Consider the following 25000-nt stretch of genomic DNA (forward strand, 5'->3'; position numbering starts at 1 on the left):
TTATCATGTTGCAGTACTGCCCTGCGGCCCAGTTTATGAAGGGAGGGGATCATGCTCTGCTTCAGTATGTCACAGTACATGTTAGAATTCAATGAACTGTAGATCCCCAGTGCTGACAGCACTCATGCAGCCCCAGACCATGACACTCCAACCACCATGCTTGACTCTAGGCAAGACACACTTGTCTTTGTACTCCTCACCTGGTTGCCGCTCCACACTCTTAACACCATCTGAACCAAATAAATGTATTTTGGTCTCATCAGACCACAGGACATGGTTGCAGTAATCCATGTCCGTAGTCTGTTTGTCTTCAGCAAACTTTTTGTGGGGTTTCTTGTGCATCATCTTTAGAATAGGCTTCCTTCTGGGACAACAGCCATGCAGACCAGTATGATGCAGAGTGCGGCGTATGGTCTGAGCACTGACAGGTTGACCCCCCCACCCCTTCAAGCCCTTCAGCAATGCTGGCAGCACTCATACGTCTATTTTCCAAAGCCAACCTCTGTGTACGACGCTGACCATGTGCACTCAACCTTCGTAAACTGGGCCGCAGAGTGGTATTGCAACATGATAACGACCCCAAACACACCTCCAAGATGACCAGTGGCTTGCTAAAAAAGCTGAGGGTAAAGGTTATGGCCTGGCCAAGCATGTCTCCAGACTTAAACCCTATTGAGCATCTTTGGGCCATCCTAAAACGGGAGATGGAGGAGCGCAAGGACTCTAATATCCACCAGCTCCTTGATGTCGTCATGAATGGGTAGAAGAGGGTTCCAGTTGCAACCTGTGAAGCTCTAGTGAACTACATGCCCAAGAGGGTTAAGGTAGTGCTGGAAAATAACGGTGGCAAAACAAAATATTTACACTTTGGGCCCAATTTGTAAATTTTTTCTAAGGGGTGTACTCACTTTTGTTGCCAGCAGTTTAGACATTAATGGCTGTGTGTCGAGTTATTTTGAGGGGACAGTAAATTTACACTGTTATACAAGCTGTACACTGACTACTTTACATTGTATCAAAGTGTCATTTATTCAGTGTTGTCCCATGGAAAGATATAATGAAATATTTGAAGAAATGTGAGGGGTGTACTCACTTTTGTGAGATACTGGTATATACTACATACTAAAAGCCCTACTAACGTCCTCCATCCTACATACTCAACATGTATATACTACATACTAAAAGCCCTACTAACGTCCTCCCTCCTACATACTCAACATGTATATACTACATACTAAAAGCCCTACTAACGACCTCCCTCCTACATACTCAACATGTATATACTACATACTAAAAGCCCTACTAACGTCCTCCCTCCTACATACTCAACATGTATATACTACATACTAAAAGCCCTACTAACGACCTCCCTCCTACATACTCAACATGTATATACTACATACTAAAAGCCCTACTAACGTCCTCCCTCCTACATACTCAACATGTATATACTACATACTGTCTACTTAACCATCCATTGTGTATGCGAGGTTCGTCGGACCGTTTACAATGAAGTATGCCGTTTGAATTAGGGCTGTGTCAAAAAATCGAAATATCGATATATCGCGATACTTAGTTTCGCGATATCAGTATCGATTTTTATAACCAAAAATCGATATTTTTTTTATTAATATTTTAATGTTTTTTTTGTTTTTTTTTTCCTCAAGGCTTTATTGACAGTGCAGAGATACAGATATGAAATGGGGCAGAGAGGGAATGAAATGCAGAGAACAATCACGGGTCAGATTCAAACCCATGTCTGCTGTCAGGCCTGAGCCTCTAGGATACTGACTATTGAAGTTAGATCAGTTTTGTTTATAAGAATACTTAAGATTCACTGTGTCACAAAAGCACACTGACGTGTTTTCATTTTCAGTGTGTCCTGTACAGTTAGTACAAGAGTGAATTGGATTTGTTATTCTGATGTTAAGCAGCTGCAGCAGTGTTTGATCATTTGTCAAAACCAAAAAAAAGGAAGAAAATAGTAAAGGAAGTTGTGAATGAAATAGTTTTGACTTCATTTGTCTGTGCAACTATCAATATATTGTGCTGTTGTGTTTGACAAGGCAACTTGTTTATGGAATATCGCAATATATCATGATATATCAAGATACGCAATATATCGTGATATATCATATCGTGACCAGTGTATCGTGATACGTATCGTATCGCGAAGTCCTTGACGATACCCAGCCCTAGTTTGAATAGACGCAATGTATTGTGGGACGGTTGAGTAGGAAAAGTAACCTATCGATTCATACACAAAACCTTTCCGGAGGTTAGTACTCATCCGGGCATTTCTCACCTACACAAACTCGCATACACAACCACAACATACTCAAATTGACGTCAAAATTAGTATGAGTAGGACGTTAGTAGGGCTTCTAGTATGAGTAGGACGTTAGTAGGGCTTTTAGTATGAGTAGGACGCTAGTATGGCTTTTTGAACAAAGCGTAACACAATGCATTATGGGTACGGTGGCCCTGGGGGGTCAAAGAGTTTGAATGTGTTGCAGGACTAACCCGCCCCCAGTGTGGCCCAACACTATAACAGAAAAAGAGAACATGGGCTGGACTAACCCCCCCCCACCCCCCAACCAGGTAATTCATATTTTCATGAACATCTAATAACAAGGGGAAATCAGAACAGAGATTTGACAAACATGTTCAAGGATGAAAAATATCTTCAATTATCGTTATCGGCTAAATCACCCAAAATGTCCAGATATTACTGTTTGTGAATATTGCAGAGCCCTCGAGTGTGTGTTATAATGTGTAGAGTGTGTGTTATAATGTGTAGAGATTGTGTATATTGTAATGTGTATAGTGTGTATATTGTAATGTGTAGAGTGTGTGTTATAATGTGTAGAGTGTGTGTTATAATGTGTAGAGTGTGTGTTATAATGTGTAGAGTGTGTATATTGTAATGTGTAGAGTGTGTGTTATAATGTGTAGAGTGTGTGTTATAATGTGTAGAGTGTGTGTTATAATGTGTAGAGTGTGTGTTATAATGTGTAGAGTGTGTGTTATAATGTGTAGAGTGTGTGTTATAATGTGTAGAGTGTGTGTTATAATGTGTAGAGTGTGTATATTGTAATGTGTAGAGTGTGTGTTATAATGTGTAGAGTGTGTATATTGTAATGTGTAGAGTGTGTGTTATAATGTGTAGAGTGTGTGTTATAATGTGTAGAGTGTGTGTTATAATGTGTAGAGTGTGTGTTATAATGTGTAGAGTGTGTGTTATAATGTGTAGAGTGTGTATATTGTAATGTGTAGAGTGTGTGTTATAATGTGTAGAGTGTGTATATTGTAATGTGTAGAGTGTGTGTTATAATGTGTAGAGTGTGTGTATATTGTAATGTGTAGAGTGTGTGTTATAATGTGTAGAGTGTGTGTTATAATGTGTAGAGTGTGTGTATATTGTAATGTGTAGAGTGTGTGTTATAATGTGTAGAGTGTGTGTTATAATGTGTAGAGTGTGTATATTGTAATGTGTAGAGTGTGTGTTATAATGTGTAGAGTGTGTATATTGTAATGTGTAGAGTGTGTGTTATAATGTGTAGAGTGTGTGTTATAATGTGTAGTGTGTGTATATTGTAATGTGTAGAGTGTGTGTTATAATGTGTAGAGTGTGTGTTATAATGTGTAGAGTGTGTGTTATAATGTGTAGAGTGTGTGTTATAATGTGTAGAGTGTGTATATTGTAATGTGTAGAGTGTGTGTTATAATGTGTAGAGTGTGTATATTGTAATGTGTAGAGTGTGTGTTATAATGTGTAGAGTGTGTATATTGTAATGTGTAGAGTGTGTGTTATAATGTGTAGAGTGTGTATATTGTAATGTGTAGAGTGTGTGTTATAATGTGTAGAGTGTGTATATTGTAATGTGTAGAGTGTGTGTTATAATGTGTAGAGTGTGTGTTATAATGTGTAGAGTGTGTGTTATAATGTGTAGAGTGTATATTGTAATGTGTAGAGTGTGTATATTGTAATGTGTAGAGTGTGTATATTGTAATGTGTAGAGTGTGTGTTATAATGTGTAGAGTGTGTGTTATAATGTGTAGAGTGTGTGTTATAATGTGTAGAGTGTGTGTTATAATGTGTAGAGTGTGTATATTGTAATGTGTAGAGTGTGTATATTGTAATGTGTAGAGTGTGTGTTATAATGTGTAGAGTGTGTGTTATAATGTGTAGAGTGTGTGTTATAATGTGTAGAGTGTGTGTTATAATGTGTAGAGTGTGTGTTATAATGTGTAGAGTGTGTATATTGTAATGTGTAGAGTGTGTGTTATAATGTGTAGAGTGTGTGTTATAATGTGTAGAGTGTGTATATTGTAATGTGTAGAGTGTGTATATTGTAATGTGTAGTGTGTATATTGTAATGTGTAGAGTGTGTATATTGTAATGTGTAGAGTGTGTGTTATAATGTGTAGAGTGTGTGTTATAATGTGTAGAGTGTGTGTTATAATGTGTAGAGTGTGTGTTATAATGTGTAGAGTGTGTATATTGTAATGTGTAGAGTGTGTGTTATAATGTGTAGAGTGTGTGTTATAATGTGTAGAGTGTGTGTTATAATGTGTAGAGTGTGTGTTATAATGTGTAGAGTGTATATTGTAATGTGTAGAGTGTGTATATTGTAATGTGTAGAGTGTGTATATTGTAATGTGTAGAGTGTGTGTTATAATGTGTAGAGTGTGTGTTATAATGTGTAGAGTGTGTGTTATAATGTGTAGAGTGTGTGTTATAATGTGTAGAGTGTGTGTTATAATGTGTAGAGTGTGTGTTATAATGTGTAGAGTGTGTGTTATAATGTGTAGAGTGTGTGTTATAATGTGTAGAGTGTGTGTTATAATGTGTAGAGTGTGTATATTATAATGTGTAGAGTGTGTGTTATAATGTGTAGTGTGTTATAATGTGTAGAGTGTGTATATTGTAATGTGTAGAGTGTGTGTTATAATGTGTAGAGTGTGTGTTATAATGTGTAGAGTGTGTGTTATAATGTGTAGAGTGTGTGTTATAATGTGTAGAGTGTGTATATTATAATGTGTAGAGTGTGTGTTATAATGTGTAGAGTGTGTGTTATAATGTGTAGAGTGTGTGTTATAATGTGTAGAGTGTGTATATTATAATGTGTAGAGTGTGTGTTATAATGTGTAGAGTGTGTATATTGTAATGTGTAGAGTGTGTGTTATAATGTGTAGAGTGTGTGTTATAATGTGTAGAGTGTGTGTTATAATGTGTAGAGTGTGTGTTATAATGTGTAGAGTGTGTGTTATAATGTGTAGAGTGTGTGTTATAATGTGTAGAGTGTGTGTTATAATGTGTAGAGTGTGTGTTATAATGTGTAGAGTGTGTGTTATAATGTGTAGAGTGTGTGTTATAATGTGTAGAGTGTGTATATTGTAATGTGTAGAGTGTGTGTTATAATGTGTAGAGTGTGTATATTGTAATGTGTAGAGTGTGTATATTATAATGTGTAGAGTGTGTATATTGTAATGTGTAGAGTGTGTATATTGTAATGTGTAGAGTGTGTGTTATAATGTGTAGAGTGTGTGTTATAATGTGTAGAGTGTGTGTTATAATGTGTAGAGTGTGTGTTATAATGTGTAGAGTGTGTGTATATTGTAATGTGTAGAGTGTGTGTTATAATGTGTAGAGTGTGTGTGTTATAATGTGTAGAGTGTGTGTATTGTAATGTGTAGAGTGTGTATATTGTAATGTGTAGAGTGTGTGTTATAATGTGTAGAGTGTGTATATTATAATGTGTAGAGTGTGTGTTATAATGTGTAGAGTGTGTGTTATAATGTGTAGAGTGTGTGTTATAATGTGTAGAGTGTGTATATTGTAATGTGTAGAGTGTGTATATTGTAATGTGTAGAGTGTGTGTTATAATGTGTAGAGTGTGTATATTATAATGTGTAGAGTGTGTGTTATAATGTGTAGAGTGTGTGTTATAATGTGTAGAGTGTGTATATTGTAATGTGTAGAGTGTGTGTTATAATGTGTAGAGTGTGTGTTATAATGTGTAGAGTGTGTGTTATAATGTGTAGAGTGTGTATATTGTAATGTGTAGAGTGTGTGTTATAATGTGTAGAGTGTGTATATTGTAATGTGTAGAGTGTGTGTTATAATGTGTAGAGTGTGTATATTGTAATGTGTAGAGTGTGTGTTATAATGTGTAGAGTGTGTGTTATAATGTGTAGAGTGTGTATATTGTAATGTGTAGAGTGTGTATATTGTAATGTGTAGAGTGTGTGTTATAATGTGTAGAGTGTGTATATTGTAATGTGTAGAGTGTGTGTTATAATGTGTAGAGTGTGTGTTATAATGTGTAGAGTGTGTGTTATAATGTGTAGAGTGTGTGTTATAATGTGTACAGTGTGTATATTGTAATGTGTAGAGTGTGTGTTATAATGTGTAGAGTGTGTGTTATAATGTGTAGAGTGTGTGTTATAATGTGTAGAGTGTGTGTTATAATGTGTAGAGTGTGTATATTGTAATGTGTAGAGTGTGTGTTATAATGTGTAGAGTGTGTGTTATAATGTGTAGAGTGTGTGTTATAATGTGTAGAGTGTGTATATTGTAATGTGTAGAGTGTGTGTTATAATGTGTAGAGTGTGTGTTATAATGTGTAGAGTGTGTATATTGTAATGTGTAGAGTGTGTGTTATAATGTGTAGAGTGTGTATATTATAATGTGTAGAGTGTGTGTTATAATGTGTAGAGTGTGTATATTGTAATGTGTAGAGTGTGTGTTATAATGTGTAGAGTGTGTGTTATAATGTGTAGAGTGTGTGTTATAATGTGTAGAGATTGTGTATATTGTAATGTGTAGAGTGTGTGTTATAATGTGTAGAGTGTGTATATTGTAATGTGTAGAGTGTGTATATTGTAATGTGTAGAGTGTGTGTTATAATGTGTAGAGTGTGTATATTGTAATGTGTAGTGTGTGTGTTATAATGTGTAGAGTGTGTATATTGTAATGTGTAGAGTGTGTGTTATAATGTGTAGAGTGTGTGTTATAATGTGTAGAGTGTGTGTTATAATGTGTAGAGTGTGTATATTGTAATGTGTAGAGTGTGTATATTGTAATGTGTAGAGTGTGTGTTATAATGTGTAGAGTGTGTGTTATAATGTGTAGAGTGTGTGTTATAATGTGTAGAGTGTGTGTTATAATGTGTAGAGTGTGTGTTATAATGTGTAGAGTGTGTGTTATAATGTGTAGAGTGTGTGTTATAATGTGTAGAGTGTGTGTTATAATGTGTAGAGTGTGTGTTATAATGTGTAGAGTGTGTGTTATAATGTGTAGAGTGTGTGTTATAATGTGTAGAGTGTGTGTTATAATGTGTAGAGTGTGTGTTATAATGTGTAGAGTGTGTATATTGTAATGTGTAGAGTGTGTGTTATAATGTGTAGAGCAGGGGTGTCCAAACTACGGCCCGCTTTTTATTGGCCCGCGGACGATTTTAAAAATATAATGTAATATGGCCCTTTTAGTTATTAAATTTAATTTTTTTTCTTAGTTAACCCATATGTCATGTGTATAGCGTAGTGCAGACAGGTGTGTGTGCTACCTGTCGATGCACGGTGTGTGTGTGTGTGTGTGTGTGTGTGTGTGTGTGTGTGTGCGTGCGTGCGTGCGTGTGTGTGCTACCTGTCGATGAGAGCGATGGTCTGACACTGAGCAGAGTCGGGCGAAGGAACGGGGGAACCTGATTGGCCGGCAGTGTCTGGTGGGAGGGGCTCCGCGGAGGACGAGACCACCGGATTGGCTGAGAGAACAGAGGGGTGAGTAGAATACTAGAATAGCATTACATTGACAAATAAACTTCCTCTATCTGTCTGTCTGCCTGTCTGCCTGTCTGTCTGCCTGTCTGTCTGTCTGTCTGTCTGTCTGTCTGTCTGTCTCACCTGTCTGAGGGTCGTTCTCCTGCAGCAGTGAGTTGATGAAGGCCTAACCCTAACACTGTCTGTCTGTCTGTCTCCCTGCCTGCCTGTCTGTCTGCCTGTCTCTCTGCCTGCCTGTCTCTCTGCCTGCCTGTCTCTCTGCCTGCCTGTCTCCCTGCCTGTGTCCCTGCCTGCCTGTCTCACCTTGTGGAGGGTCGTTCTCCTGCAGCAGTGAGTTGATGAAGGCCTAACCTTAACACTGTCTCCCTGCCTGCCTGTCTCCCTGCCTGTCTGTCTCCCTGCCTGCCTGTCTCACCTTGTGGAGGGTTAGGGTTACCTGTTGGAGGGTCGTTCTCCTGCAGCAGTGAGTTGATGAAGGCCTAACCCTAACACTGTCTGTCTGTCTGTCTCCCTGCCTGCCTGTCTCCCTGCCTGCCTGTCTCTCTGCCTGCCTGTCTCTCTGCCTGCCTGTCTGTCTGTCTGCCTGTCTCCCTGCCTGCCTGTCTCACCTTGTGGAGGGTTAGGGTTACCTGTTGGAGGGTCGTTCTCCTGCAGCAGTGAGTTGATGAAGGCCGTGGGAGAAAGAGGAGTGTCGAGTGACAGCGCCGTATCCAGGGGCGTATCCAGGGGAGGGGCCTAGAAAATATAGAATAAACTTTATTGGTCGATCACAGTACAGACAATGACATGTGCTCATGCAGCCTCTGAAAACAATGCTCACTAGGGATGGGGCCGATCCCATCCAGTATCGGGGCCGATATGGCCGTAAGCCACGGATCGGATATCGGATTTATGCCACCGATCCATGTTTTTTTTTTTAAATAAATATAAAAAAAGATTAATAATGAAGGAAAATATTTGTTTTTAATTAATAGCAAACTTCAACCGTAGTTTCGTAATTAGAAGTTCTACAAATAAATATCCTGCTATAGTTTTTTTTTTTTTATCCCAAGCTCCGCGGCTTTTGCTGTTTGGCGCGAGGCTACATCACAACAAAGGAATCACAGAGAGATACAACATGTCATCTGTCTGATATTTTACTCTGGAAACACCAAGTAGCAGGACAACCTGCAATGTATGTAATGCTATTGTTCAGAGAGGTGGAAGTTCCGTGGCATCATACAACACAACAAATATGATGAAGCATCTGCCAAAGCACCATGTGAAGGAACACGAGGAGTTTGTGCTAAGAAGCCAAACGTTTCCACGCAGCAGCAGAGTCTTTCAGAGGACCGCAAAGCTTCCAGCAGACAACATCCAGGCTAAAGGCTTCCAGCAGACATCCAGGCTAAAGGCTTCCAGCAGACAACATCCAGGCTAAAGGCTTCCAGCAGACATCCAGGCTAAAGGCTTCCAGCAGACAACATCCAGGCTAAAGGCTTCTAGCAGACAACATCAAGGCTAAAGGCTGCCAGCAGACAACATCAAGGCTAAAGGCTTCCAGCAGACATCCAGGCTAAAGGCTTCCAGCAGACATCCAGGCTAAAGGCATCACGGCGAAGGTAGTTCATCTCATCGTCCTAGATGACCAACCTCCGTCTGTCGTGGAAAATGCTGGATTTCTCAGCCTGTTGGAACACCTTGAGCAGCGATACAGTTTGCCATCGAGGAGATACATTTCGGACACTGCGCTACCGGAGCTTTACAAACCAGTGGCAGCGCAGTCGATGAGTTTCACTACCGACATTTGGACCTCGGCTGTTAGTCCGTTGTCGTGCATCAGTCTTACAGTGCACTGGTTAGAACCGGACACATACGCCCCACAGCCAGCGGTGCTGCAAGTTAAAAAGTGCAGAGGGTCACACACCGGCAGTGCAGACATTATTAAGGAGATGCGGCGAGTGGGAGATACCGTTGCCGAAAGTACACGCATTCCTGCAAGCAACATGAAAAAGGCGAGAGTTGGGAGTCTCAAGCTTGGGCTGTTTCGCCCCCACACACGAGGGGCTTCTCTCGCAGCGTTAAGGAGGCTCTGGCGAGTGGAAGGCAGATTGTGGGACATTTTAAAACACTCGCAGCTAGCACTGTCTCGGCTAGAAGATATCCAAATTGAGCTACACATGTCATGCCCTCCCAGCAGCTGCAGCAAGATGTCCAGACGAGGTGGAACAGCTCCTTCTACATGATAAAGGGCCTTCTGCAGCAGAAGCGAGCCCTTTGCGCATATGCCGCAGACCACTACATGCCCGCAACGCTGTCGGTCAACGAGTGGACACTGCTGGAAAAAACACAGACAGTGCCCAGAGTTTAGCTCCACACATTATTTCTCCTTAGCCTCTGCTGACACCTAGTGGTTGCACTTTGTAATGTATTTATATTGTATTCAGTTAATTATTTATGATCACATGATCTTAGCTTCTGACGAACGCCAAGGCTGTCCTGTCACAAGAGATGGAACAGGCCATCTACTGATGAACATGCATCAGCAGCAGAGCAGCAGGAAGGTGCCTCGCATGGAGACATCAGAGCCAGCAGGAAGGGTGCCTCGCATGGAGACATCAGAGCCAGCAGGAAGGGTGCCTCGCATGGAGACATCTGATCCAGCAGGAAGGTGCCTCGCATGGAGACATCAGAGCCAGCAGGAAGGTGCCTCGCATGGAGACATCAGAGCCAGCAGGAAGGTGCCTCGCATGGAGACATCTGATCCAACAGGAAGGGTGCCTCGCATGGAGACATCAGAGCCAGCAGGAAGGTGCCTCGCATGGAGACATCAGAGCCAACAGGAAGGGTGCCTCGCATGGAGACATCAGAGCCAGCAGGAAGGTGCCTCGCATGGAGACATCAGAGCCAGCAGGAAGGTGCCTCGCATGGAGACATCAGAGCCAACCTCAAGCCATCACAGCAGCTTGGCCAGTCGTTATGACAACATCCTGGAGGAGCATCTCGCAGATACAACGGGAATGACCACCAGTCAACACAATGTTTAATGTCGTATCGGCCGATATCCAAACCCCAGGTATCGGAATCGGAACTAAAAAAAGTGGATCGGTGCATCCCTAATGCTCACACAGACAGACAGACAGACAGGCAGGCAGACAGGCAGAGAGACAGACACACACACACACAGAGACAGGCAGACAGACAGGCAGACAGGCAGACAGACACACACACAAACACACACACACACACAGAGACACACACACACACACACACACACAATAGTATAAAATACTGAATTTTGAGAACACATGGTCCGTTCTGGTCGGTACCTCTGGGCTGGCGGGCTCCTGTTTGACGGTCACTGATTGGCTGTCTCTGTATAAGCCACTTCCTGAATCTGAGGACCAATCAGAGCCCTGCTCCTCGGCCGGGGGCGGAGCCATGTCTGTGATGTCAGAGATGATCGGCCCGGAGCCCGAGAGCTGGTCGAGAGAAAAGGGGCTGGAAGCAGACTGACGCTGACGCACACAGAGACACACACACACAACACACGCACACACACAGGCACACACAGAGAGACACACACACACACACAGAGAGACACACGCACACACACAGGCACACACAGAGAGAGACACACACACACACACAAAGAGAGACACACACACACACACACACAACACACGCACACACACAGGCATACACACACACACACATTCAAAGGTTATTATTTGTCGCATACACATCAGATGCGCAGTGAAATATTAATATATGAATGAATGAATGAATGAATGAATGAATAATTTATTTCAAACAATACAATAATAATAATGCATCAACAGGAGTCAGCCCTAGTGACTCCTGCACTGATAAGGCCGCCAAGCACTCTATAAAAATGCCACAACATATTTGAAAATATGTGTGTGTGTGTGTGTGTGTGCGTGCGTGCGTGTGTGTGTGTGTGCGTGCGCGTGCGTGTGTGTGTGTACGTGCGTGCGTGCGTGCGTGTGTGTGTGTGTGTACGTGCGTGCGTGCGTGCGTGTGTGTACGTGCGTGCGTGCGTGCGTGCGTGTGTGTGTGTGCGTGCGCGTGCGCGTGCGTGTGTGTGTGTACGTGCGTGCGTGCGTGTGTGTGTGTTACCTGCATGTGCTCCAATGAGAGCGGCCGACTGTATTTTGGGACGGAGCCGGAATCGTTCAGCATCAGGGGACTGAAAGACACACACACACACACACACACACACAGTGACAGACACACACACACACACACACACACAGACACACACGCACAGTGACAGACAGACAGACACACACACACACACACACACAGTAACATGATGCAGGCAGGCCGCTGGTATATTTAGTATATTTAATGCTGAGGTCATATGTGACTCACAGTTTCCTCTTGACTCCCACAATCCTGTTTGATTGGACGAGAGACACCAGGAAGTGTATCAGCTGTGGAGAGAGAGAGAGAGAGAGAGAGAGAGAGAGAGAGAGAGAGAGAGAGAGAGAGAGAGAGAGAGAGGGGGGGGGGGAGAGAGAGAGAGAGAGAGAGAGTTTGAATTGGAAACCAGCTTTATTTGTCGCTTTTTCTGTACATTTGAATATGAAGTTGAATTTGAGTTGAATATTGAATATTATCTTCATGTGTCCACTCCACCGTGAGCCAAGGTATGTGCACTGCACTGCATTTTTTATTTTTTTAAGATATTTTTTTTTGCATTTTTATGCTTTATTGATAGTGTAGAGACAGAGTTGAAATGGGGCAGAGAGGGGAGTGACATGCAGAGAACGACCGCGGGCTGGAATCAAACCCGGGTCCGCTGCTGGCCGAGGCCCATGGGGGGGACGCCCTACCAACTGAGCTAAGGGGGGGACGCCCTACCAACTGAGCTAAGGGCGCACCCCAATGGTGCATTTATTGATTGACAATAAAACCAGTCCAGGTCTTATATTGAAGCCTAATAAATAACAACACATAGAGAGAGTGGGGTGAGCTAACAGGCTAATGTGGGGGGAATCTTGTAAGACATCCCCTGCTGCTGGGCCAGCCTGAGGGGCTAGGCAGCCTGAGGGGCCAGCCTGACATGCTGCTGGGCCAGCCTGAGGGGCCAGGCTGAGGGGCCAGCCTGAGGGGCCAGGCAGCCTGACATGCTGAGGGGCCAGCCTGACATGCTGAGGGGCCAGCCTGACATGCTGAGGGGCCAGCCTGACATGCTGAGGGGCCAGCCTGACATGCTGAGGGGCCAGCCTGAGGGGCCAGGCTGACATGCTGAGGGGCCAGCCTGAGGGGCCAGCCTGAGGGGCCAGCCTGACATGCTGAGGGGCCAGCCTGACATGCTGAGGGGCCAGCCTGACATGCTGAGGGGCCAGCCTGACATGCTGAGGGGCCAGCCTGACATGCTGAGGGGCCAGCCTGAGGGGCCAGCCTGACATGCTGAGGGGCCAGCCTGAGGGGCCAGCCTGAGGGGCCAGCCTGACATGCTGAGGGGCCAGCCTGAGGGGCCAGCCTGACATGCTGAGGGGCCAGCCTGAGGGGCCAGCCTGAGGGGCCAGCCTGAGGGGCCAGCCTGACATGCTGAGGGGCCAGCCTGAGGGGCCAGCCTGACATGCTGAGGGGCCAGCCTGAGGGGCCAGCCTGAGGGGCCAGCCTGAGGGGCCAGCCTGACATGCTGAGGGGCCAGCCTGAGGGGCCAGCCTGAGGGGCCAGCCGGAGGGGCCAGCCTGAGGGGCCAGCCTGAGGGGCCAGCCTGACATGCTGAGGGGCCAGCCTGAGGGGCCAGCCTGAGGGGCCAGGCAGCCTGACTATACACTGTCCATGCTGACAGCCCCCTGGGGTTTCTCTATCAGCCTGTCTCTCTCACTGTTTACAATATCAATGTATGTAAATTGACCTGTCTGCCTCTCTGCCTGTCTGTCCTCCAACCCCACTGTGATGTCATTTAGACGTCTCCCCCCTGTGGAGCTAATGTGCTTTAAATATGTGATGATTTTAAGGGGCACTTTACACGACAACACGAAACGGTGCAAACGCGGAAAAATTCCCGCGGTTGCACTATATCATTTACAGGAAAACAGCAAACGCATGAAACCGCAGGTTTTTGAGATCACCTCCCAGCGAGGATTTTTTGGAAAACTTAACGGTTTTGGTTTCCTGTAAACACCGAAACCATTTCCCCTGGTAACGCTGACGTCACGGCTCCACCCTCACACATGCGTAGTCTATAACATTTGCTGTCAAAATACCCACACACGAGTTATAAAGTTAGAAGACAACATGAACGGTGTCTCCACGGCACCATCACTGTGATCAGCGGAGAGTGACGTGCAGGGCTAAAGTATAGGCTAACACTCGCCAATTTAGTCCAAGCGATTACCGCAGTTAGTTATTGAGACCACCCGCCACTTTGGCTGGGGAAAGATTTGTGCTCTGCCTGTTTTTCTATCTAAATAAACGTGTGTCACTTCTATATGCCAGGGACACGGCTCTCTCTACATTAAAAACACTATCAGCGTGCAGCGGTTAAGTTAGGCTACTGTTCAACAAAAGGAGCATTAAGGCTACGGCTTCACAGTAAAAGCATTTCACTGGCTAAACAGTAATAGCATTTCACTGGACACACGTGAGTTGACTTTTATTTTGAAGTACGCCTAACAGGAAGGTATCCGCTCACGAAGCCCCTTCACTATCAGCATGTCTTCTGTTTTCACGAGTTCAATGCGGTGAAATAAGAGGACAGAAAGCTTGTCTTTTACAATTTTGTAACCCCAAGCTTACACCAACCGCTTTATGAACGTTAGTGGCATTAATTTTCGGTTACAGTAAGGTTTTATGCATCAAATTGTACCGGAAGAGCTATCTACTAGGCTGTGTCACCGCTGACTATTGGCTTGGCACTGCTACTACAGCGATTTCAGTCCGTTTCCTCTGAAAACATGTGTACGGGTGAAGATGTCAGATAAATTGTGTCTGAACGGGGTTTTTTTTTAAACCAAAAACTGGAAAACTGTCACGTTTTCACAGTGTAAAGTGCCCCTAAGAATCCGGTGCCAAGGGGGCGCCCTTAGTTCAGTTGGTAGGGCGTCCCCCCCCATGGGCCTCGGCCAGCAGCGGACCCGGGTTTGATTCCAGCCCGCGGTCGTTCTCTGCATGTCACTCCCCTCTCTGCCCCATTTCAACTCTGTCTCTACACTATCAATAAAGCATAAAAATGCCAAAAAAATATCTTTAACAAGATTCCGGTGTCACTCTTAGCAGGGTACCCTCATGCATATGGCCTCTGGAGGAACCCTTCTGTTTGAAATAAACCTTTTGCTTTGAACACTGTGATCTGCTTTGTATCACCACACTAACGTCCTGGTGCTTTCTATCACCACACTAACGTCCTGGTTCTTTGTATCACCACACTAACGTCCTGGTGCTTTGTATCACCACACTAACGCCCTGGTTCTTTGTATCACCACACTAACGAGCTGGTTCTTTGTATCACCACACTAACGTCCTGGTGCTTTGTATCACCACACTAACGTCCTGGTGCTTTGTATCACCACACTAACGCCCTGGTTCTTTGTATCACCACACTAACGAGCTGGTTCTTTGTATCACCACACTAACGAGCTGGTTCTTTGTATCACCACACTAACGTCCTGGTTCTTTGTATCACCACACTAATGTCCTGGTTCTTTGTATCACCACACTAACGCCCTGGTTCTTTGTATCACCACACTAACGCCCTGGTGCTTTGTATCACCACACTAACGTCCTGGTGCTTTGTATCACCACACTAACGTCCTGGTGCTTTGTATCACCACACTAACGTCCTGGTTCTTTGTATCACCACACTAACGTCCTGGTGCTTTGTATCACCACACTAACGCCCTGGTTCTTTGTATCACCACACTAACGAGCTGGTTCTTTGTATCACCACACTAACGTCCTGGTGCTTTGTATCACCACACTAACGCCCTGGTTCTTTGTATCACCACACTAACGTCCTGGTGCTTTGTATCACCACACTAACGTCCTGGTTCTTTGTATCACCACACTAACGAGCTGGTTCTTTGTATCACCACACTAACGCCCTGGTTCTTTGTATCACCACACTAACGCCCTGGTTCTTTGTATCACCACACTAACGCCCTGGTTCTTTGTATCACCACACTAACGAGCTATCTATATATATATCTATATCTATATATCTATATACACTAATGAGCTATATATATATATACAGGTGAAACACTAACGTCCAGGTTCATGGTTTTACCTTGTTGACGACTTTCTGCTGCTGCGTGTGTTTCTGTCTCAGACTGGCCACCTCCCTCCACAGAGCCTCGTTCTCACTGCACACACACACACACACACACACAGGGAAAGACAAGCGCACACACACACACACACACACACACACACACACACACACACACACACACACACACACACACACACACACACACACACACACACACACACACACACACACACACACACACACACACACACACACACACACACACACACACACACACACACACACACACACACACACACACACACACACACACACACACACACACACACAGGGAAAGACAAGCGCGCACGCACACACACACACACACACACACACACACACACACACACACACAGGGAAAGACAAGCGCACACACACACACACACACACACACACACACACACACACACAGGGAAAGACAGAGCTATTTGAATTGTTCTTGTTTCATTTGTTCATTGAAAACAGATTAAAGTTTGTATTAGATAGACAGACAGACAGACAGACAGACAGACAGATACATAGATAGATAGACGGATAGATAGCAGTATCTCACATAAGTGAGTACACCCCTCACATTTCTTCAAATATTTCATTATATCTTTCCATGGGACCACACTGAAGAAATGACACTTTGATATAATGTAAAGTAGTCAGTGTACAGCTTGTATTACAGTGTAAATTTACTGTCGCCTCAAAATAACTCGACACACAGCCATTAATGTCTAAACTGAAGGCAACAAAAGTGAGTACACCCCTAAGAAAATTTTTCCAAATTGGGCCCAAAGTGTCAATATTTTGTGTGGCCACCATTGTTTTCCAGCACTACCTACACCCTCTTGGGCATGGAGTTCACCAGAGCTTCACAGGTTCCCACTGGAATCCTCTTCCACCCATTCATGACGACATCACGGAGCTGGTCGATATTAGAGACCTTGCGCTCCTCCATCTCCCGTTTTAAGAAGCCCCAAAGATGCTCAATAGGGTTTATGGCTGGAGACATGCTGGGCTGTCCATCACCTTTACCCTCAGCTTCTTTAGCAAGCCACTGGTCATCTTGGAGGTGTGTTTGGGGTCGTTATCATGTTGCCATACTGCCCTGCAGCCCAGTTTAAGACGGTTGAGTGGACGTTTTCAGCGTCACACCAAGAGGTTGGTTTTGGAAAATAGACGTATGAGTGCTGCCAGCATTGCTGCAGGGCTTGAAGTGGTGGGGGGTCAGCCTGTCAGTACTCAGACCATAAGCCACACTCTGCATCATACTGGTCTGCATGGCTGTCATCCCAGAAGGAAGCCTATTCTAAAGATGATGCACAAGAAACCCCACAAAAAGTTTGCTGAAGACAAACAGACTACGGACATGGATTACTGCAACCATGTCCTGTGGTCTGATGAGACCAAGATAAACTTAGTTGGTTCAGATGGTGTCAAGTATGTGTGGTGGCAACCAGGTGAGGAGTACAAAGACAAGTGTATCTTGCCTATAGTCAAGCATGGTAGTTGGAGTGTCATGGTCTGGGGCTGCATGAGTGCTGCCAGCACTGGGGATCTACAGTTCATTAAATGCTAACATGTACTGTGACATACTTGAGCAGAACATGATCCCCTCCCTTCATAAACTGGGCCGCAGGGTGGTATTGCAACATGATAACGACCCCAAACACACCTCCAAGATGACCACTGCCTTGCTAAAGAAGCTGAGGGTAAAGGTTATGGCCTGGCCAAGCATGTCCCCAGACCTAAACCCTATTGAGCATCTTTGGGGCTTCTTAAAACAGGAGATGGAGGAGCGCAAGGTCTCCAATATCCACCAGCTCCGTGATGTCGTCATGAATGAGGGGAAGAGAGTTCCGGTGGCAACCTGTGAAGCTCTGGTGAACTCCATGCCCAAGAGGGTTAAGGTAGTGCTGGAAAATAATGGTGGCCACCCAAAATATTTACACTTTGGGCCCAATTTGGACATTTTAACTCAGGGGTGTACTCACTTTTGTAACCGACAGTTTAGACATTAATGTCTGTGTGTCGAGTTATTTTGAGGGGACAGTAAATTTACACTGTTATATAAGCTGTACACTGACTACTTTATATTGTATCAAAGTGTCATTTATTCAGTGTTGTCCCATGAAAAGATATAATGAAATATTTGAAGAAATGTGAGGGGTGTACTCACTTTTGTGATATACTGTAGATAGACAGACAGACAGACAGACAGACAGACAGACAGACAGACAGACAGACAGACAGACAGACAGACAGACAGACAGACAGACAGACAGACAGACAGATAACTGACTGTCTCATGGCGATGATGCGAGAGTCGATGGTTTCCTGCTTCCCCTTCATGAGCTGGACGTCAGTCAGGATCTTACTGACGTCTTCAGAGGACACCTTCACCTCGTCATGACGACCGGACGACACCTGTCAATCACACAGAGGTTACTGGGTCTGTGAGTGTGTTTGTGAGCGTGCCTACATAGAGAGAGAGAGACAGAGAGAGAGAGAGACAGACAGACAGACAGACAGACAGAATACCTACAGTAGTAACCTTTCTCTTGATATATTCCAGAGAAGTCTCTTGTCCTCTGATGAAGAACTGATGCTGGAACTCTGTGTCGTCTCGTTCTGGTTTCACCAAACCGCCGTGTTCAATGTGCACAACTTTACGAAACCCGTCTGCAGCGACAAGACAGAAGTAAGGTTAGATAACTTTATTAAACTGCAGCGACAAGACAGAAGGTTAGATAACTTTATTAAACCGTCTGTAACGACAAGACAGAAGGTTAGATAACTTTATTAGTCTGTAACGACAAGACAGAAGGTTAGATAACTTTATTAAACCGTCTGTAACGACAAGACAGAAGGTTAGATAACTTTATTAAACCGTCTGTAACGACAAGACAGAAGGTTAGATAACTTTATTAAACCGTCTGTAACGACAAGACAGAAGGTTAGATAACTTTATTAAACCGTCTGTAACGACAAGACAGAAGGTTAGATAACTTTATTAGTCTGTAACGACAAGACAGAAGGTTAGATAACTTTATTAAACTGCAGCGACAAGACAGAAGGTTAGATAACTTTATTAAACCGTCTGTAACGACAAGACAGAAGGTTAGATAACTTTATTAAACCGTCTGTAACGACAAGACAGAAGGTTAGATAACTTTATTAAACCGTCTGTAACGACAAGACAGAAGGTTAGATAACTTTATTAAACCGTCTGTAACGACAAGACAGAAGGTTAGATAACTTTATTAAACCGTCTGTAACGACAAGACAGAAGGTTAGATAACTTTATTAAACTGCAGCGACAAGACAGAAGGTTAGATAACTTTATTAGTCTGTAACGACAAGACAGAAGGTTAGATAACTTTATTAGTCTGTAACGACAAGACAGAAGGTTAGATAACTTTATTAAACCGTCTGTAACGACAAGACAGAAGGTTAGATAACTTTATTAAACCCGTCTGTAACGACAAGACAGAAGGTTAGATAACTTTATTAATCTGCAGCGACAAGACAGAAGGTTAGATAACTTTATTAAAACAATGCAGGTAGACACACAGCTAAAAGACACACACACACAGGGACAGACAGACACACACACAGTACTCACACAGACAGACAGACACACACACAGTACTCACACAGACAGACAGACAGACACACACACACAGAAACACACACACACAGGGACAGACAGACAGACACACACACACAGGGACAGACAGACAGACAGACAGACAGACAGACAGACAGACAGACAGACAGACAGACAGACAGACAGACAGACAGACAGACAGACAGACAGACAGACAGACAGACAGACAGACAGACAGACACACAGTACTCACACAGCACTCACACAGACAGACAGACAGACACACAGACACACACACACAGAAACACACAGGGACAGACAGACAGACAGACAGACACACAGACAGACAGACACACAGACACACAGTACTCACACATGTTGAGCTGGCGGACGAAGCTGGCCATGTTGTTGTGTTTGAAGAACTTTGGGAGAACGTCTTTGGAGAACCTGGCCTGGTCGAACACATGGAAACTGGTCCCGCTCTGAACACACAACACAGGAAGACATTAATAAATAGAGTCTCAGTCCTCTTCTACCTGTCTGTCTGTCTGTCTGTCTGTCTGTCTGTCTGTCTGTCTGTCTGTCTGTCTGTCTGTCTGTCTGTCTGTCCTCTTCACAGCAGACCCGGGTTAGAATCCAGCCCGGGTCGTTCTCTGCATGTCATTCCCCTCTCTGTCTGTCTGTCTGTCTGTCAGTCCTCTTCACAGCAGACCCGGGTTAGAATCCAGCCCGGGTCGTTCTCTGCATGTCATTCCCCTGTCTGTCTGTCTGTCTGTCTGTCTGTCTGTCTGTCTGTCTGTCTGTCTGTCTGTCTGTCTGTCTGTCTGTCTGTCTGTCTGTCTGTCTGTCTGTCTGTCTGTCTGTCTGTCCTCTTCACAGCAGACCCGGGTTAGAATCCAGCCCGGGTCGTTCTCTGCATGTCATTCCCCTGTCTGTCTGTCTGTCTGTCTGTCTGTCTGTCTGTCTGTCTGTCCTCTTCACAGCAGACCCGGGTTAGAATCCAGCCCGGGTCGTTCTCTGCATGTCATTCCCCTCTCTGACACATTTCATCTCTGTCTCTACACACTGTCTAATGAAGTGAAAATGCCCCAAAATAATAATCTATTAAATATAATCAGAAGAGAAGCAGAGATCAGATTGTGATATCTGAACTGAAGCATCACACAACGTTAGACTGTTCTGGGATCTTCACAAACATCTCTCAAACAAAGTAAAGTGTCAAATCTAAACCTTTCAGCTCATTCTAAACTATTCCCAAACTGTTTTTTCACGTTTGAGAAGTTTCACGGAATATTGTGAATGTTGGAACCATTAAAATATGATAAATGATTTTAGGTGATCTTATGATAGACATGAATAATTACCTTCTTTTTTTTTACAGTTTAAATCACATTTTTGAACAATACAGGAGAATAAATATTTTAAAGCAATACAGAATGCATAATATTACTGCATTGTATTCTATTGTTGTCAGCAGGAACCTAAATGTTGTCAGTTAGCCTACTTTACATTTGGTGCAAATAAATTCACCAGAATGCAGGAAATGAAGTGTTGAATGCTAAAAAAATTAAAATGTGTCCACAACCAAGGTTTAATCACAACCTACACCCTTGAAATTCATGAATAGTTTTGTTTTATTTGTATGTATAGGCCTTTGTATAAGGATACTTTTTAATCACATTATTTTAAATTAAAGTCTTAGGTCCGGCTTATCAATTGCTCATAATAACCAGTAGGCCTACTTCTGTGTTGGACATTACTGAACCTCTTCCCATTTACCCCTCCCCCCTTAAGAGAATAGTCCCAATGTCCCTGTCTAGTCCCATGTCCCCAAAAAATCAAATAAAGGAAACCCCCCCCCCCCCCTGATTTACCGTGTCGTCTCTAGAGGGGTCGGGTGTTTGTCGCCTTTTTCACCTCTTATGAGTTTGCAGGTTTAAGCATTAAGCAAGAACTGTAAATAAATTGTGCAAATCATTTTCTGCGTTGTGGCATTTTGTGTTTAAATATTCATTTCTATACAAAATTGTCAAACTCTGTAAATAAAGACTCAAAAGGCAAAGTTGCAACACCAATGCTCCCATCTATCTACATGGTAATAAGTGCATACTCTCCTCTCAAAGTGCACTAGATCCACGCATTCAAATGTAAAGAGTACAAAAACAAATCGCCCGGGGGGAGGGGCACACCACGCTGCTGAAAAGATTCATGGGGGAAACACTGGAATAGTGCTGAGAATGGTTGTGGAAAGTTTAGTTGATGCTAGTGCTTTAGAAGTTGAGATTTTTGGTTCAGAGTAGGCTATTGATTAAAGATGTATACGTTAAAGATGGTTGTACAGAAGAAATATACAGACGCAAACAGACAAGGTTTAGTCAAATAAACACCTGAATGTACATGTTGGACCTTTGATTTATACTAGTATGAAAGACGACATGTTATGGAAGATAAATAGACACAAATCTATCATAACAGTGACTTAATACACCGAGCATTTAAGCCCCGAGGCCCCGCGATGCCCCGGGGCATAGCGGGGCAGGTCGGATGATCTGTTGATGGTAACGGCTCAGTGTTTACTTCCTCCGTTATGTCTGCGCTAAGCTAGGTGAAGCTAGACTAGTTAAAGCTGAGCTAGGTGTTACCATAGATAGCATAATAAACTGTGTTACCCACCGGGCTCCAGCAGATGAGCGCGTCGGTCTCTGGATCCTCCACCAGGGTCCACAGCTTAGTGAGGAAGGCCGGCACAGTGAGACCAGCCCCGGGCACAGCGAGGCTAGCACCAGCCCCTATCGCCGGAGCCTCCATAGCACCAGCTAACGAGATGCTAACTAAGAGCTGGGGATGCTAACAGCCAGCTAACGGAGCTCTTTCACTAATCTTTCCCCGCCCGGACTCGGTGTGGCTGGGTAAGAGACGGCCTGGTGTAACCCCGAGGCCTCGCGCCGCTCCGATCGCGTCCAGAGAGGATTCAGTTACTTTGATAAACTTTGTTTTCTTCAAACTCCTCGGCGGAGGATTAACACCACGGAAAAACAACCGAAAACAACCAAACTGCGTAACCAGCTGGCTATGTGTCGCGCGCTGATGACGACGTCACGCAACGTAACGTGAACGTGCTTGGTTCTCGGGACCATAGACATTATAAATATATATATAATATATAATATAAATATAAATATTTATAATGTCTATGCTCGGGACGACAACTATTTTCTAGATATAAAATGTAACAGAACTGCCCTCACCCTTCACCGCTGGAGAGAAAACATCTATTTCAGAAATGTCCCACGAATGAGATGATAAAGATAAGAAGCGATTACCTCTCCTTTCCAGTTCCTCCCGGTGAAAGAAGTCCACTTTAAAATGTTGTATCAGAGATTTATCCCGGAATGACTTCTTAAACCAAATATTTTATCTGGATTTGAATGTATTTACTTTCTGTATTTCCGATATTGAAACTGTAGAACATCTCGTTTTCCTTTGTAATGCAAACCAAACTTTCTGGGACAGGTTTCAGTCATAGATAGTATATACTATAAAAGGGTTTCAGTCATAGATAGGCTATATAAAAGTGTTTCAGTCATAGATAGGCTAGTATACTATAAAAGGGTTCAGTCATAGATAGTATATACTATAAAAGGGTTTCAGTCCTGGATAGTATATACTATAAAAGGGTTTCAGTCCTGGATAGTAGGCTATATAAAAGGGTTTCAGTCATGGATAGTAGGCTATATAAAAGGGTTTCAGTACTGTTAAGTTAGAGTGAGAAAGTTATCCCTGTTCTGACGTATGAACAAATACGGTTTTGTCTTCAAATGGAGAAAAAAACTGAATTTGGAAACAATAACTAGATTTTATTGGCAAAGTATTCAATCCTAAATGTCTCTTTCTTAAAGCTTCCTCATATTTAATGCGTTTTTATTTGGATGACTCTTCCTCAAACATTTATCAAAACTACATTTTCTAAGGCACTGCTGTGATCTTGGGACAGATGGCATCCTGGGACAATTAAAACAAATCAAATTGAAGTAGGCCTGTGTGTTTTAATGTGCTGCTAGGCTTAAAGGTGCTGTAAGCGGAATGGTTCTTTAAGCTAACTTCCTGTCACTTACTGCAGTTAGCAGTCCCCTCGCTCGTCCCTACGTCACCACATTAATGCACTGCGGTCTTCAAGCAGCGAGTTATCTAGCATCATCTCAGATCCATAAGTGTGATAAAAACATGATAAAAACCATCAAAACAGACATTGGGAAGGATCGTACCAATGACAAAGGCATTAAGAAAAACTATATAAAAATAGCATTCTTTGCACTGATGGTCTCGTTTGGTGTAACATGTAATTTATGATCATCAGAGGAGAAATGAGACTGTTTCAGAAATATTTAAAAGTTCCTGGTAGGGGGTTTGATGTGCTTGTCCCGCCCGGGTTAGAATCCAGCCCGGGTCGTTCTCTCTCTGACACATTTCATCTCTGTCTCTACAAACAAAGAAAAAATGCCCCAAAATAAATAAATAAATAAAATGAAGCAGATATGAATGAATGACCAGTTTAATATCTCGCCATGTATTCTTTATTGAAAGCTTGTGAGACCGTTTGAACATCAGCAGCGTAACACACACGGGCGTTTAAATATCTCTGCGTTCTAAATCTGCTCCTCTTTCTTCTCTCTGTTCTGCATGTCGGGAAATTCTATATTCCGACTTCGACGTTCTATATGCTGTAACAGAAAACTAAACTCAGAGAATTTAGGAATTGAATCACATTCATAATAAGACAAAACAACAGAGTGTAAAGCTTCAGACCTGCACAGTCAGCCCCCGATGGGACTGACCGTATGTGATGGTCAGACAGAGGATTTAAAGCCCATTTCTACGACAAGGGCGTCAACTAGCCGATGGTTAATAGAGTAAACAGGTCTCAGGGGTTTATTGTGGTCAGCCTAACCCTAACCCTAGCTAACCATAGACCTTAGACTAGTTTAAACTACTGTTTTGTCTGCACATTCTCAGAGGAAAGTCACATGTGTTAAACTGATGTGATTTACATATGAAAAACAGATCAATTAGATACATATAAATCTGCCCTCACACTACATACTACATCTGACCATAATAATCTGGTCAGTATGCAGTATGCTACAATTGCGTGGCTCCTTGATCTTGCCTCTTGCTTTTATATCTGTCTCATCCCCATTTGTTTTCATATGGAGACTCAGTCTATGTGGGTACTTCTAACCATACTAAATCTGGTCACAAGAATCAGGACATCCTAAATCTTTTTTTCTACCAAACTAAATAGTAGATAGTATGGGGGTTGGAACACAGCCTACGATGTTTATTAC

The 25000-nt window shown here is 43.4% G+C and overlaps 1 protein-coding gene across 2 annotated transcripts in view; it reads right to left on the minus strand.

Moving 5' to 3' along the window:
• Window positions 1–22708, minus strand: part of hsf1 (heat shock transcription factor 1) — a 26627-nt gene extending 3919 nt beyond the window's left edge. For both annotated transcript variants that reach the window (XM_080046521.1, XM_080046522.1), the window contains exons 1-10: window positions 22329–22708; window positions 20029–20137; window positions 18591–18727; window positions 18348–18472; window positions 16034–16109; window positions 12160–12221; window positions 11905–11974; window positions 11094–11282; window positions 8415–8520; window positions 7652–7769 (exon numbers count right to left, since the gene is read on the minus strand). In XM_080046521.1, coding sequence (XP_079902647.1) covers window positions 7652–7769; window positions 8415–8520; window positions 11094–11282; window positions 11905–11974; window positions 12160–12221; window positions 16034–16109; window positions 18348–18472; window positions 18591–18727; window positions 20029–20137; window positions 22329–22463 — 1127 coding nt within the window. In that variant the 5' untranslated portion in view covers window positions 22464–22708. The remainder of the gene's footprint in view (window positions 1–7651; window positions 7770–8414; window positions 8521–11093; window positions 11283–11904; window positions 11975–12159; window positions 12222–16033; window positions 16110–18347; window positions 18473–18590; window positions 18728–20028; window positions 20138–22328) is intronic.
• Between the last annotated feature and the right edge of the window lie 2292 nt (window positions 22709–25000).

This window comes from Ammodytes marinus (assembly GCF_949987685.1).
Source record: "Ammodytes marinus genome assembly, chromosome: 18".
In the NCBI taxonomy this organism is placed as follows: domain Eukaryota; kingdom Metazoa; phylum Chordata; class Actinopteri; order Uranoscopiformes; family Ammodytidae; genus Ammodytes; species Ammodytes marinus.